At 43.9% G+C, this 14,925-nt stretch overlaps 1 protein-coding gene across 3 annotated transcripts in view; it reads left to right on the top strand.

Annotated features, from left to right (window-relative positions):
* Window positions 1-14,679, top strand: part of GLI2 (GLI family zinc finger 2) — a 247,879-nt gene extending 233,200 nt beyond the window's left edge. For all 3 annotated transcript variants that reach the window (XM_054044740.1, XM_054044741.1, XM_054044742.1), the window contains 4 exons: window positions 208-372; window positions 4,833-5,114; window positions 7,915-8,251; window positions 9,322-14,679. In XM_054044740.1, coding sequence (XP_053900715.1) covers window positions 208-372; window positions 4,833-5,114; window positions 7,915-8,251; window positions 9,322-11,672 — 3,135 coding nt within the window. In that variant the 3' untranslated portion in view covers window positions 11,673-14,679. The remainder of the gene's footprint in view (window positions 1-207; window positions 373-4,832; window positions 5,115-7,914; window positions 8,252-9,321) is intronic.
* Window positions 14,680-14,925: the final 246 nt, after the last annotated feature.

Below are 14,925 nucleotides of genomic sequence, written 5' to 3'. Positions count from 1 at the left end.
GTTGGGCACCCAAAATTTGAGGAGCCCTAAATCACAAGCCTCTTTTGACAATTTTGCTCTGCCCAGGAAGGAAAAGCTCTCTCAACAAAGTGGATGTTAGTTTGCAAAACACAGGCTCCTTAAAAGGGAAAAGCAATGGAAAGCAGACGAGGAGGCAAAAACCACCACTGTGGTTGATGAATCGCTCCCATTGTGTTTTTATTTTAGTTTGAGGGTTGCGCCAAAGCCTATTCTCGACTGGAGAACTTAAAGACACACCTGAGATCTCACACTGGAGAAAAGCCGTACGTCTGTGAACATGAGGGCTGCAATAAAGCCTTTTCCAACGCTTCGGACAGAGCAAAGCACCAGAACAGGACGCATTCCAATGAGGTAAACCCATCCTCACCACAAGTGCTGTGGATTTTTAACAAAATTTTTGCTGACAATATACACTTTATATGCTGGACTCGTGTAAAAAGGAATTTACCATAATGAAAGACTTTCATTTTTTTACTTGGATTTATTTTGCTGCAGAGCCAGACCGCATTAGCTTTATATTTGTGAAAGCCATGTTAGAAACTATAAATAGATGCTGAAGTATGCAAATTTTTTGATTGGCTTTTGAAATTAAAGCTGGTGCTTTCCAAATTCATAATTTTTAATAGCCCAAACAGGGTCCTACATTTTTGTACCTTGCTTTTTAACATGATTGCAGCATAGACTCATAGTGGTGTGATTTCTACCCTGGGTCCTGACGCTTTGGAAATAGTCGCACCTGCATCTTTTGATGTACAATGATAAAGTGTGATGCAATGCTTTGTTAACCCTGGCTAATTAAGACCCACTATTAGAAGTTGGGGAATGCAGGAAATTGCCTTTATTGTAACGCATTTGATGGTCTGCTGCAAACGGCTAAGGCTGAGGTTTAACAATTATATTACTACTAATTAGCAGACGACGGGAAGGGGGAAAAAACAGTGTTCTAGAGTTCTAGTAATGTTTGCAACCATGAAGGAACAAGTCTGTAGCCTAATTTGTAACAGTTAAATATGAATCATTGGAGAATGGAATAAAGTGATTTCAATGGATGACAGAATTTTAAAGCAATACTATATTACCCAGTGATAAGCAAACTTCAAAAGGTTTCATGGATTTGGTTCAGATGGGAATAAGCACTCCAAAGTTTTGGATGCTTCTCTGAGCTATTTTAACTAGAGAAGGACCCAAATGAACAACCCAGATCCAAACGTCTTTCCAGGTATTCAGATCTGAATCCAAATATCTAGGCTGACCTCTCTCAGTGATAAGCTGGTGGGTAAGTTAGAGCTGCTCCCTTGCAACTGTGATTTGTACCAGGGCTGGGCAGCTCGAGACTTATAAATTCATAGACTCGAAGGCCAGATCATCTAGTCTGCCCTCCTGTGTATCACAGGCCATTCAGTTGCACTCACTACCCCTATATTGAGCCCAGTAACTTGTGGTTGGCTAAAGCATATCCTCCAGAAAGACATCCAGTTTTGATTTGAATACAACAAGAGATGGAGAATCCCCCAGTTCCCTTGGTAGTTTGTTCCGATAGTTAGTCATCCTCACTGTTAAAAATTTGTGATCCATTTGAATTTGGCTGGCTTCAGCTTCCAGCCATTGGTCCGTGTTATGCATTTCTCCCCTACATTAAAGAGCCCATTAGTTTCTGATATTTACGTCCCATGAAGGTATGGAGGCGCTGTAATCAAGTCACTTCTCACTCTTCTTTTGGATAAACTAAACAGATTGAACTTTTTAAGTCTCTCACTGTACGGCATTTTCTCCAGCCCTTGAATAATTTTTGTGGTTCTTTTTCACCCATCTCCAATTTTTCAACATCCTTTAAGAAATATGGACACTAAAACTGGACACATTATTCCAGCATTGGTCTCCCCACTGCCGGGGACAGAAGTGAAATCAACTCCTACTCACTACTCCCCTGTTTATACATCCAAGAATTGCATTAGCCCTTTTTGCCACAGCATTGCACTTTCTCAGAGTCATGGGTTTCCAGGATGCAGTCCCCCATTTCTGTAGGTATAGCCTGAATTCCTTGGTCCTGGATGTATAACTTGGCATCTGACTGCATGAAATTGCATTTTGTTTGAATGGATCCAGGTTACCAAGCAATCCACAGAGCTGCAATAGGTCTCTGATAGCCCTCGCACTACTTGTATGCAGTGTATTTGGAGCTGTGTCAGTCCCAGGATATTAGGACACAAGGTAGGTGAGGTAATATCTTTTACTGGACCAACTTCTGTTGGTGATAGAGACAAGCTTTCGAACTTACCAGAGCTCTGTGTGACTCGAAAGCTTGTCTCTCTCACCAACAGAAGTTGGTCCCTCACCCACCTTGTCCCTCTCCTAAGAACATAAGAACGGCCATACTGGGTCAGACCAAAGGTCCATCTAGCTTCACATCCTGTGTACTCAGGCTAGACCACAATTTCACATTCAGAAAAGGCGGAATTATCCATCAATATTCACAAGAAATTAGGCCCAGATTCCCCAGGTTTGTCCCCATCAGTTTGTAACAAAACTTAGGAATATGGTTCAGTCTCTTATTGCTTTCATGGCATCAGGTTTCCAGGCTGCCGGTATATCACTACTTTGGCCGCCATTCATTTGAAATGAGGAAATGTGCCCGTGTGTTATCAATGAACCCATTAGGATATCGCAGCTGTGGATTTTCCAGGGAAGAGATGTCTAGTGTTGTTCCAGAAAATTGTTCTTTAACTCCATCACCCCACCGTGGTGCAAACCTGCTGGCTCACTGAAAAGTTCAAGGTGACGCAAGTCCGCAGCTATTAGGCTACAGCTGGGAGTAGGCTGACCAGATAGGAAGTGTCAAGAATCGGGACAGGAAGTGGGGGGTAATAGGTGCCTTTGTGAGAAAAAGACCCAAAAATCAGGACTGTCCCTATAAAATCGGGACATCTGGTCACCCTAGCTGGGAGGTGTGATTCCCAGCTCAGGTAGACGTACACGCACTAGCTCTGATCGAGCTAACACGCTAAAAATAGCAGGGAAGCTGCAGCAACACAGGCAGCTTACACAGGCTAACCCCACCTGCCCAGGACCCTGTGTAGACACTCGAGCAGCTGCTACCTAGCTAGGTCAAAACTTTCTCAGGCGTGTCTACACATGCTCCAATCATATCTCCCTATTGCAGTGTAGACATACCCAAAGAGACATTTTTCCCCAACTCGAGCTGAAAAGCAGTTGAACTCTAGAAATCCAGTGCCCCTGAGAAGGCTTGTGATGATTCCACCAGCTGAAGAGATGTAACTTTTCAAGTATTTGAGAAGGATTTGGAAGGAGATATTGGAACTGTTTGCCGGGCTTGAACCGGCAACAGCAGAGCATTCCAAACACCAGATACCTCTGTTTGAACAATGCTTAAGATATTTTGTAGGCTCCCCAGACATCCCAAATTTCAATATTCAATATCAAACAGAGCTATTATCTACTCCCCGACATTAGGGCTAAAGGACCTTTGTAAGTCATCGTCTCCTATTCCCTTTTCCCTAATGCAGATTATAATAATAGTAATAATACTTCTATATTGCCCCATCCAAGAATCTAAGTGAGCATTACAAATATTAATTCATTAAATCACCACAGCACCCTGTGAGGTAGATACTTATCTCCCCATTTTACAGATGGAGAAACTGAAGCACAGAGAGTTAAAGTGACTTACCCAAGATCAGCCAGGAAGTCTAGATCTCTAGTGCTGTTCATGTGATTGTGCTGGTTTAGTTTTGTTTGTTGGTTGGTTTTGTTTGGTTTGACTTTACCCAAAACTAACTAACTAACTAAATAATTCTACCCCCAGCAATTTTACGTGTGCTCTTCGGTCAAATTGGAAAATAGATACCTAACTAATAGAAATGGCCATTTTTGGTTAACCTTAGAAAACCATTTATGTATTGTTCCTTCAGATGGATCCATTCCAATGTCACAGTGGAAAAGTACTTAGAGCAATTGTGAGGCTGAAGTGGTGCTTGTGATCAATTCAACCCTTCAAAAGCAGCACTAGCTTTCGCAGCTTTGGTGCTCATGCACATTGGAATTGGAAAGTGGATAAATCAAAGTTTTTTTTAAAAAAAGAAAGGATAGCTACTTGCTAACTTCTATTTCCAAAAGTCTGGCCTCAGACTTGCTTTGCTGCAGTGATCAATGATTCATGATTCTAGAAATACAATGCCATTGTCTTAAAAAGTATTGCGTGCCTGTGGTTTGTTTTGCACAATAACAGATTTCAGAGTGATGGGTGCTGGAGATATACGAAAGACTAGATAGACAGAATCCAGTCTGGCTTAGTTTCTCTGGATTTCCATAGATCAGGAGGTCTCAAACATTTTCCCAGAGTAGACACCATCTTAACGGAGAGATTGTCTTGTAGACAATCCCCTGCAATTCCAATGACTCAGACCACCTCCCCTCCCATCCACAATCATGAAACATTCCTGTGGCAACAAATGCTTAGATGGAAGAGTAATATTAGGAAAGTATTTTGTGAATTTGTAGCTGTCTTTGAATTTAGCAGCCCAAAACAAGAAGTAAAGCCAGTACCATGCGACTAGCCAGGTCTCTGTGGCTCACCACCAAGTTTTCCATGACCACCAGCAGAACATGGATCACAGTTTAGAAATCCGCCGCAAATGATTTGCAAGATCCTAAGAGGCAGATTCTTCACTTTTTTTGCTGGCAGCATCATGTTCATTGTGTTCTGTAAGGACATGACTTATCTTTGTCCACAAAGCATGTCCACAATATTTCAGTCTGCTTTAAAAATAACCTCACATTTGTCATATCGACAGAAACCGTATGTCTGTAAAATCCCGGGCTGCACAAAGAGATACACAGACCCCAGTTCCCTCAGGAAACACGTCAAGACTGTGCATGGGCCCGATGCCCATGTCACAAAGAAACAGCGCAACGACGTTCACCCACGGCCACCTCCCCTCAAGGAAAATGGCGACAACGAAGCAAGTGCCAAGCAGAGTAGCAAGGTGTCAGAAGACAGCACCGAGGCTAACAGCACCACCAGAGGCATGGAGGACTGCTTACAAGTCAAAACAATAAAGACCGAGAATTCTGTGGTAAGAGAAGCTGTTGTTTAAAAGATAAGAGTATGGTTTGTAATTTCTCGGAGACACAGGAGAAAAATGTAAAGTTGCAGCCTTTTTCCTCCTCATGCATTTGCCATGCACTCCGAAATTTGCAGGACGATTCCAGTTTTCAAGGTCCCCAACCCTAAATTTAAGATTGCAGGACAGTTAAGAGTCCTCAGTGTATTTTGTGTCTTGTTACACAGCAACACAGAGCCCAAGGTGTGATATTTGAAACATTGCTGATACGTCATGATAGGATGATGAATGAATGCGTCAGCCCATGCGGCCTTAATGCCATGCCACGAAGGTGAAAATGTGACAATAACATGTCATCATAATACAATATCTTTTGTCCCCCAAGACACTTTAAATCAGGCAGTAGTCTTATTTCCTTTCCAAGTCAGCCGCAAGTCATGTGTGTTTCTGTGTATTACACAGTAGTTAGAGGAAGTCAAGAGTCTTGCTGCACCATAACTCTTTCACATTTCAACATTTCTCCTTCTCTTAGCAGCCAAAAAGACAATTTTTTTGTAAAACAAAAGGCAATAAATGGCTGAACTAAAGTCACTTTCACCTGCTAGAGTTCATTCAGTCCCCGGGTTTCTCACTGGAGTTGAGAGAACTTCACAAGCCTTTGAGACTTAAAGTATACAGTTTCTTGATTTTAAGCCAGGCTAAAATGTTTCCATTTCTACCAGTCAACATGGCTTTGCACAATAAAAGGGCCAGATGCCATGCTCTTGGCTGATACTGTGATGATATATGAGTTTAGTCCAGGAAGGAATTGACTATTTTCACAGCCAGAATGGCTTTTATTGGCTAAATGGACAATTTCACCTTCACATGCTCCTGTGTTCATTGAAAAACTCAGCGTAAGAATAAGTCACACACACACACACACAGTGTTTTTTTCTAGGAAAATATTTCTCCCCTGTTTTCCCTAACGGTGATTTTTCGAACAGATTGTAGGTCAAGTTCTTTCCATAGTTACACCCTGTGCAACTCCATTGGTGTTAGGCACAGTGGACAACCCTTCCTTTCTGTTACACCCACGGAACCTCTTTGACTTCACTTCGGCTGCATGGTGTAACGAGGGCTCACTGTGCCTATCGACAACATATGTATCTATCTGTATTTACTACTTGTTTCAATTCAAATCTCCGAAGCCCTGGGATGGCGCTAGTGACTGGTTGATTGAAATCACTTGTAATGGTGTCTGGGGGTCCCTCTTTCTGACCCAAAATTCGATCTAATCTAAAATCCACCAAGGTCTGTGAAAATTCACTGGGATTTGAATCCAGGTACATTAAGAGGTGTTCAATTAAATGTCCTGACTTCTGAATTGGGGTGGGGTGGGTGTCGGGAAAAAGAATGCTGCTAATTTACCCTGAATTGTGCACTCCCCTCTATGCTCTTTCACTAATCTTCTCCCTTTCGTTAATGTTCTCTTTATTCTAACTACCTGTTCTTTGTTCCCACTTACCTTTCCTTACTGTACCTTCCTAAGGACAGTCGGTACTAAGGTGAGCAAAGAAATTCTTTGTATTGAAATCGTTGTACAAAAATGTGATATATTGTGTATTGTGCATTTACAGCTAACCAAACTGAGCTAGTGTGTAAATGCAAAGGAAGTGAGGAGGTGTAGGTGGGCAGCCAGTAAGGGGCCATTGGGGGAGGGTCCAGTCTTGGGACTCTTTGTCAGTGTCCCAAGAATTCCCCTTAGTTAATTCCTCTCAGCATTACACCCCAGCATTGCACTCCTGGAATGTAACCTCTGTCCTTCCCATGAAAGGAAACTGAACCCTTTAAAGCCAGGCAGCCCGGCTATTTAGGGCTGGTTTTGATCAAAATAAGGCACTCCCTCCCCCGACACTCCCACCTGGTCCCGGGGCTAAATACGTTGCCTCTGCAGCATTCCCAGGTTGTGACAATCTCTGGAGCAAGAGTTCAGGACCAGGAATTGAGAACCCTGGCATCTTCCCTAACAATGAAGAGTGCTGTGACCAAGCAAGTTCAGACCATTCAATGTTTGTTGCAAATAAGTTGCTCAGTGTGAAATGTCATTTCTAATGCAAGTAAAACAAGCCTTTATGGCACTTATCTACCCCATCTGTAAGTGGGAGCTTGCAAACAGCAAACCATGTTTTTATCGGTCTAGAAAGATTGTCAGCTAAACTAATTACATGTTAAGGTATTTAAAAGACAGAAATATGTTGTGCCTGAAACACTTAGGACTTGATCCTATGTTAGATAAACTGGTGCTCATTGCATTTGTACTTTGCACAATCTGCTAATGCACTAGCTTATCTTAATGAAGCATCAACCCTTTATCTACTGCAGCAGCAATGTTTGGTTTGTCTCTATGGGCAAAATGAAACACACCAAAGATTTTTAACCCATAGGGGTTTTATGCAAATGCTTGTGAATTAAAAAAAAAAGTCCATCCAAATTTGTTAAAGTACTGCTGTTTTTAAATAAACCTAGTGCCCACAGCATGAAACTAGAATGCCAGTTGGCATTAATTAGCATACTGGCCTTGTCAGCAGCAAAGACTGGATGTGGAAACTAAACTATTCACCCCCACCTAGAAAGTGCTCCGTGGCTGCAGAACAGAGCTGAGATGTGGTAGTGGGCAGCATGTGTGTATGGGGAAGGAGGTGACCACATGTTCCCTGTATTAAATGTGTTGATAAATAGGAGACTTCAGTCTCCGGGTCCGTGTGTGTGTGTTCCAAAGCTGTGTTTTCAACTGCAGAACTCAGACCTTCTATTATTTCTCCTTTCCAAGATGTGTCAGTCCAGTCCTGGTGGCCAGTCATCATGCAGCAGTGAACCATCACCACTTGGTAGCACCAACAACAATGACAGTGGAGTAGAAATGAACATGCACAGTGGGGGAAGCCTGGGAGACCTGACCGCACTGGATGACAACGCTCCTGTTGTGGACTCGACAGTCTCATCGGGCAATTCAACAGTCAGCCTTCAGCTAAGGAAACACATGACAACGATGCAGCGACTTGAACAGCTCAAGAAGGAGAAACTCAAGACGGTTAAGGATTCCTGCTCATGGGTGAGCCCAGCTCCACAAGTCAGAAACACCAAGCTGCCTCCCATACCAGGAAATGGTAAGCCATGGTCCTGTGTTCTTCCCGCTGTTAGACTCCCTCAGGCCATGTCCCATGTCTCACAGTGAAGGGTCTGCCCTAGAGCAGAATCATTTCCCCGCCTTTCAGCATCACTCCTCAGAGAATAAAGATGAGCTGTCTCATAAAAGGTGTGGACTCAGGTGTGAACTCAGCCGTATAATTTTGGGTAGGATTCCCAGGGTTGCCCAAGGCTAGTTTGCACCTGCCCCCACCTTACCCCAGTGGTGGAAATTACAGCAGCCCTGTGCTATCAGTAACAATCCCCTGTGGGCTGTTTTGCCATCTGAGGACTGCTAGAGCAGAACAACAATCTAGCCATGCCCCCATCCCTGGCCATGACTTTGTCCTGCCCCTATATCAGATGGGGAGCTCAGTGGTGGTGGCATAGAGCCACCTATGCTAGTTATAACTTCTATGCCAGCTGGAGATTCCTGACTAGGACAAATTTATGATCATTTTGTGCCTCTCCAGCTGATCAAAGGAAAAGTCCCTGGGCAGATGATCTGTCCTTAGAGTTTACTGTATAGGAGCTTCTTGAATTGCTCTGGGAAAAATCTCAGAAGGGTGCATGAATTTCTAGTACTGAGCAATGAGACCTCTGCCTCTGAATTTTTGAAACCAGTTTGAGTGACTGATCATATGACCAGGCTTGGAAACCACACGTTATGCCTGTAGTGTCTTTCATTCTGCCTTATAAAAAGAAGCTCATAGGAATGCTCTCCTCGTCGGTTGCAGTGGCAATGAAGCAAACACTGGAAAAGACTCTGAAGCAGCGACTCAATTACTTTCCTGAGTACATCTCACTGTCCTCTTTCCCTGCCCTGTACTGTCCCTTGTCTCATAGGAGCAGAGCTGCAGACAACGTGCTGACTCCATTACCAGTTAGTCACGTTTACATCACTCTTCTTAAGCAGACATTTGTTGTTGGGTAACACACACAGATCTGTATTTAGACCCCAAGCACAACAGTGAATGTAATGTAGCTATTTACCCCAAAATAGCCCTCTCAGCTAACAAAACTTTTTTTCTTCCCCCCAACCCTCTTCCAGGCTCTATCCTAGAAAATATTGGTGGTTCCTCTGCTACACTGCCTAATCCTAGAATAACGGAGCTGTCTGTAAATGAGATTACGATGCTGAACCAACTCAATGAACGCCGCGACAGTACGACAAGCACCATCAGCTCGGCCTACACTGTGAGTCGCAGATCATCGGGGATTTCCCCTTACTTCTCTAGTCGCCGTTCCAGCGAAGCTTCGCAGTTTGGGAATCGTCCCAACAACACGAGCTCTGCCGACTCCTACGACCCCATTTCTACGGACGCGTCACGCAGATCGAGCGAAGCCAGCCAGTGTAGCGGCATACCAGGCCTTCTCAACCTCACGCCAGCTCAGCACTACAGGCTGAAAGCCAAGTATGCTGCTGCCACGGGGGGCCCTCCTCCCACACCTCTACCTAACTTGGAAAGAATGAGTCTGAAGAACAAGATCTCTCTTCTCGATGGGCCAGATCCTGCTTTGCCTTCATTTCGCCTCCCTCCTGGGCCAAGACGCTGTAGCGATGGCAGCACTTATGGGTACGCAGCAGCCCCGGCTTTTCCCCATGACGTGGCAGGTAACAACACAAGACGCGCGAGTGATCCTGTGAGGAGACCCGCCGCAGATCCACTGTCCCTCCCTAGAGTCCATCGCTTCAATAGCACCAACAGCATGAATCCCCTCCACCCACCACATCCTGCGGACAGAAGGAACTGCAGCCTTCCAAATTACACACGCTCTGATGGGAGCCTTCCCAGGCACGTCTATTCACCTCGACCTCTGAGCATTACTGAAAATATTACCATGGAAGCAATGTCAGGTGAGCCGGAGGGCCCCATTGGAGAAGATGACATTATGCTGCCAGATGATGTAGTGCAATATATCAAATCTCAGAACAATGGGACAGCTGTAGAAAACACTTCCATGGGGTACAGTAATGAAATGCTAAACTTCCAAGGCAATGGGAAACTGCAACATCAGAACTTGTCTAGCCAGCACAGGATGGCTGGAACTGATGCAAGCGTGAACCATTTGGGTCCAGGGGTGACAGAGTGCCACATGAGCTTTGGTGCTCCCTCGAACATGAGCAAAAACAACATGCCCGTCCAGTGGAATGAGGTTAGCTCAGGTACCATTGATGTTATGTCTAACCAATCGAAGCAACAGTTTTCTCAAGGAAACTTAGCTGTTGTCCAGCAGAAGCAGAACTTTGGTCAGTATCAGAACTTTAACCAGCAGCAAATGCAGATGAGTCAAAGCGGCATGAATGTAACACAGCAGAATTTTATGCAAAGAAATGTGAGCATGGATGGACAAAGGCTAAATTGTTTGCAGCTGAGGCAGCAGCAGATAAATCCAGGCCCTAATATGAACTCCGATTTGAGCCTGCACCAAGGGTATAACCAGGCTCATCAACTGCTGAGCCCAAATGCAATCAGTGGAGATCCAAACCAGCTTTCCCCTTCTTGTAGCAACATGGTAGTGAAGTCTGGATCCCACGTTCATCCTCAGCAAATGGACGTTGCAACAGATCCCTCTTTAATGGTCAACAGTCATAGACTGACTCAGGTCATGCATGAACAAAGTCAGCAGAACTATTCATCTCAGACAAATCCCATGAATTTCTCCATGACTCAGGAGGTGTTTTATCAGCCCCCTTCTTTAATGACCTCAAATCAGTCAAACTTTGAGCCCCAACAGAGCATAATGGGTTCAGCTAGCCAGACCTACACTCCTGGAATGGTACAGCCTCATCCTCCACCTGACCCTAGTCCAGTAAACAGGCATAGAGGGATACGCAACATGCAGCAACTCGGTTACATGAGAACTCCCCACCCTACTAACGCCATGAGCCCTGGCCGGGAAACAGCAAAGGCCACTCCGAAAAGAACCAACAATATGGTGTCAATGCAGGCTCAGCAATGTGCAAACAGCACGAGGGAAAACAATTTGATGTGCTATTATGGTCAAATCCACATGTATGAACAAAATGGAAACTTTGATAACCATGTGGACTGTAGAGTGGGACAGCAGCAGTGTGCCTTGAATATCAAGCCAGCTGCCATGCCGTCTCCCGGAGCTAACCAGGTGTCAAGCACAGTGGACTCACAGGGTCTGGAGCCTGCTCAGATAGATTTTGATGCCATCATGGATGATGGAGACCATTCAAGCCTGATGTCAGGAACCCTCAGCCCTAGCATTCTGCAGAATCTCTCCCAGAACTCCTCTCGCCTTACAACTCCACGGAACTCTCTGACACTGCCGTCCATACCAGCTGGAATAAGCAACATGGCGATAGGCGACATGAGCTCCATGCTAACCACCCTGGCAGAAGAGAGTAAATTTCTTAACATGATGTCCTAATGATAAAGCCCCACGGTTTATCCCAGGGACTTTACACAAAGCAGTTTTATGAATGTGCTTTTTAAAAATAATCAGTTTCTATAGAGTAGCATTTTTGACAAGTATTAAATACATTAAAGGGATTCAAAGTAAAAAATGTCTCTGTACAGACTTATGTAAACTATCTAAAAGCAGTTTAGCACCAAGAGTGCAACCTCTAGTATTATTTTTTTGCTTGGTTTTTCAGGGGTCTGAGCAACGCCACCGCCAAATGAGAATATTGCATAAGAATGGTTAAAAATGAAATCTTTTCCTCCATGTTTGCCACCTCCCTTTGTTTTCTTTTAGTTATGTCTGCAAAAAGACCATTTCTCAACGCATGTCAGAAACAAATGGAGGGGTGTCTTTTTGATCTGAATAAAAGCCATACTGCATATTCTGCTCCAGTGAGATAAGCATTTAGTTACATCTCCCCAAAAGTCCACTTCCAGCAGTATCATTATAAACTGTTCTTTGTACCTTGGGACTTTGTAGAAAAGCATCAGTTCCAAACAGCTTCTCAGAAAAGTGCCTTACTATGCTTTAGTGTTTAGTCAAGGCGTCTCTTCCATTAAAAGCAAATATAGTGTATATAAAATCAAAAGAAACGTACATTTATAAAGCATAGCAGTGTTTCGGAAAAACATCAGAAAGATACATTGATGGGACACATGAAAGATTAATGCCCCCTTTTGTCAGACATGTTTACAATACGGTTTATATCATGGGTAGAATGTAGCAGAGGCCTGAAAATACCATTCATCTGAAAGCATCTCTAATGGCAGGAAAGCCCCGATCCTGCAAAGGTTTATGCATTTGCTTAACTTTATGCCCTGTCAGTAGTGACTTCAGTAGAATAGTGACTTTCGTCTGGGGCCTTAAACAACTTGTGTAAATCTGGGGGTTATACGGGAATTAATTCAGGGAAGCCTATGGTCTGTGTTGTTCAGGAAGTTGGACTAGATGATCACAGTGGTCCCTTCTAGTCTTAAACTCTGTGAATCTATGAAAATTGCAAATGGGGCTTCACAACAGCTCAGCTCTAATTTGTCCTCACCGGGGTGATGGGCGGAGGGGGGACATATAATTACTTAGCTAGCTTTGGACTTGTCTGCACAAACAATTAGGTCACGACAAGGTGAGGTGTGACTCTACCCCGCACTAGCCTGCCTCGGACTAACTATCCACGTGGATCTTGCTGATGCACATTAACTGTTCTTAGTGCACTTTGGTCTGGTGCTCTTTGAAACAGGACTAGATCCAAGTGCCCCGATGAACGGTTAATGCATATCAGCAGGGCGTACCTCACAAGCTAGTGCAGGGTTGATTCATACCCCAACCTGCCACAAACTAAATGTTCATGTAGACGAGCCCTTAGTCCAATGTCTGGGATTTGTAGTGGGGTATCAGAGCTGTGGGTGAAAGCCTCTCTGAAAATTACCCATAGGAGGAATCTAACCACAAGCAAATCCTCCACAAAATATAAGCTGGCTAACAGTTTTTGCAATTTTAGGGCCTGATCCTGAAGTCAGTGGAAAGACTCCTCAATGCATTATTTATTACTGTTGGTAGACAAAAGGGTAAACATGGGGAAAACAGACCTCAATGAAATTTACCACATCTCAAAAAGACAATTCTTTTCTTCCTAGTATTATAGTGTTAAGTATATCAAGAGGAAGGGTACACACGTGAAATTCCCTCCTGATTCCAAACATTCTGTGTGCTGAACTTTAAAAAACTAAACCAGATGTGCATGATGTCTCATCAGCAGGGCTCCGTCCTTTCCCGCTCAATTGATGTCCAACGTTTTACTGAATATGGCTCAGTTCCACCTGCAAACTGCAGCTCCCATTGGGTGCTTTTTAAAGGTGCTAACGTTGGCTTTCTACAATAATTGCTCTCCTTTTGCACTCACCAGTGCTGCACAAACTGCACTAATACTAGCATGACTTGTGGCTGTTGCACGAATGCCAGTCATTATTCCTGCCCAAACATTTGTGACGCCAAATACCCCAGAAGGTCACAGATAAATAGAATATATATTTACCATAGAGTTCAAAAGCCTTCCTTGTGTTGGGCAGCACCCTACTCCACATATCGTCCTTTTAACTCCAGTGGGACTGTGTGGAGAGTAAGGTAGGGTGACCAGACAGCAAGTGTGAAAAATCGGGACAATGGGTGGGGGGTAATAGGAGCCTATATAAGAAAAAGACCCCAAAATTGGGACTGTCCCTATAAAATCAGGACATCTGGTCACCCTAGAGTAAGGGGTGCGTAAACATAGCAGAAGCTGGCCCACCCTAATTCTTAAATAAAAAGCTTGGGTAAACAAAGCATGATGGGCTTGATCCTGCCTTCCTCACATATCCTAAAACCCGCCTGACGTCACTGGGACTCCTGGCTGTGCTAGGAAAGCAAGATCCGGCAGGGCAGCTGTTTGCACTTGTGCCTAACCTAGAAAGATGAATTTAAAATGATTGGGATTTTTTGAGTTCCTGGTACAGACTCACCTGCAGTTACCTCACCCTTGCATTTGAGGAAAGAGGGCAGGGCCCAGTTTAGGACTCTGAGCCATACTGGACACATGGAGTTACACTTTGGGCTTCCCAAGTGCTGCAACTGATCAGGCCCTTGCATCTCCATTGGCAGTCGAGCTGAGTTATTCAGTAGATGCATATGACAATGCATGTTAGTGAGCCGCACTTCAGGCAACGCACGTAACAAGAACAGATCAAACCCCAAAGCAAAACCATATCTCCAAGTTGTCAAGATTCCTATCGTTTTTCAGAGGTGGTCTTCCTTCATTTACTAAAATAGTATTGTTAAAACCATTCCAGCGCTGTATATAGTATGTATAGAAGACATCATTACTAAAAGCACTGTAGGTGAATTGTTCTGTCAAATTTATATCTTATGGACATTTTTAGCTGTTTTCTACATCATAAAAATGGAGGTAACGTGCTGAACCTGTATATAAGCCTTTTGTACATTAAAAAGTAATTTTTTTTTCATAACTTATTTTGTTTCATGGTTACTGTATTGTGGTAGTACTCAGAGGCCCATGCAGGTTCTGGGCCTGCTTGTGCTAGGTGTTGTACAAAGATACCAGAAAGATGGTTCCTAACTTGAGGAGCTTACAATCCAAGTACAGGCTAAGAGACTGCAGACGGATACAAGAAATTGAGTGTGCCAGGTAACAGAGACACATGTGGGCAGTGTGATAAGCAGCAGTCAC

Source organism: Malaclemys terrapin, chromosome 11 (genome assembly GCF_027887155.1).
Source record: "Malaclemys terrapin pileata isolate rMalTer1 chromosome 11, rMalTer1.hap1, whole genome shotgun sequence".
Lineage (NCBI taxonomy): Eukaryota > Metazoa > Chordata > Testudines > Emydidae > Malaclemys > Malaclemys terrapin.
Note: the sequence above shows the minus strand (reverse complement) of the source record. Positions and strands in the feature narration are given on the sequence as shown.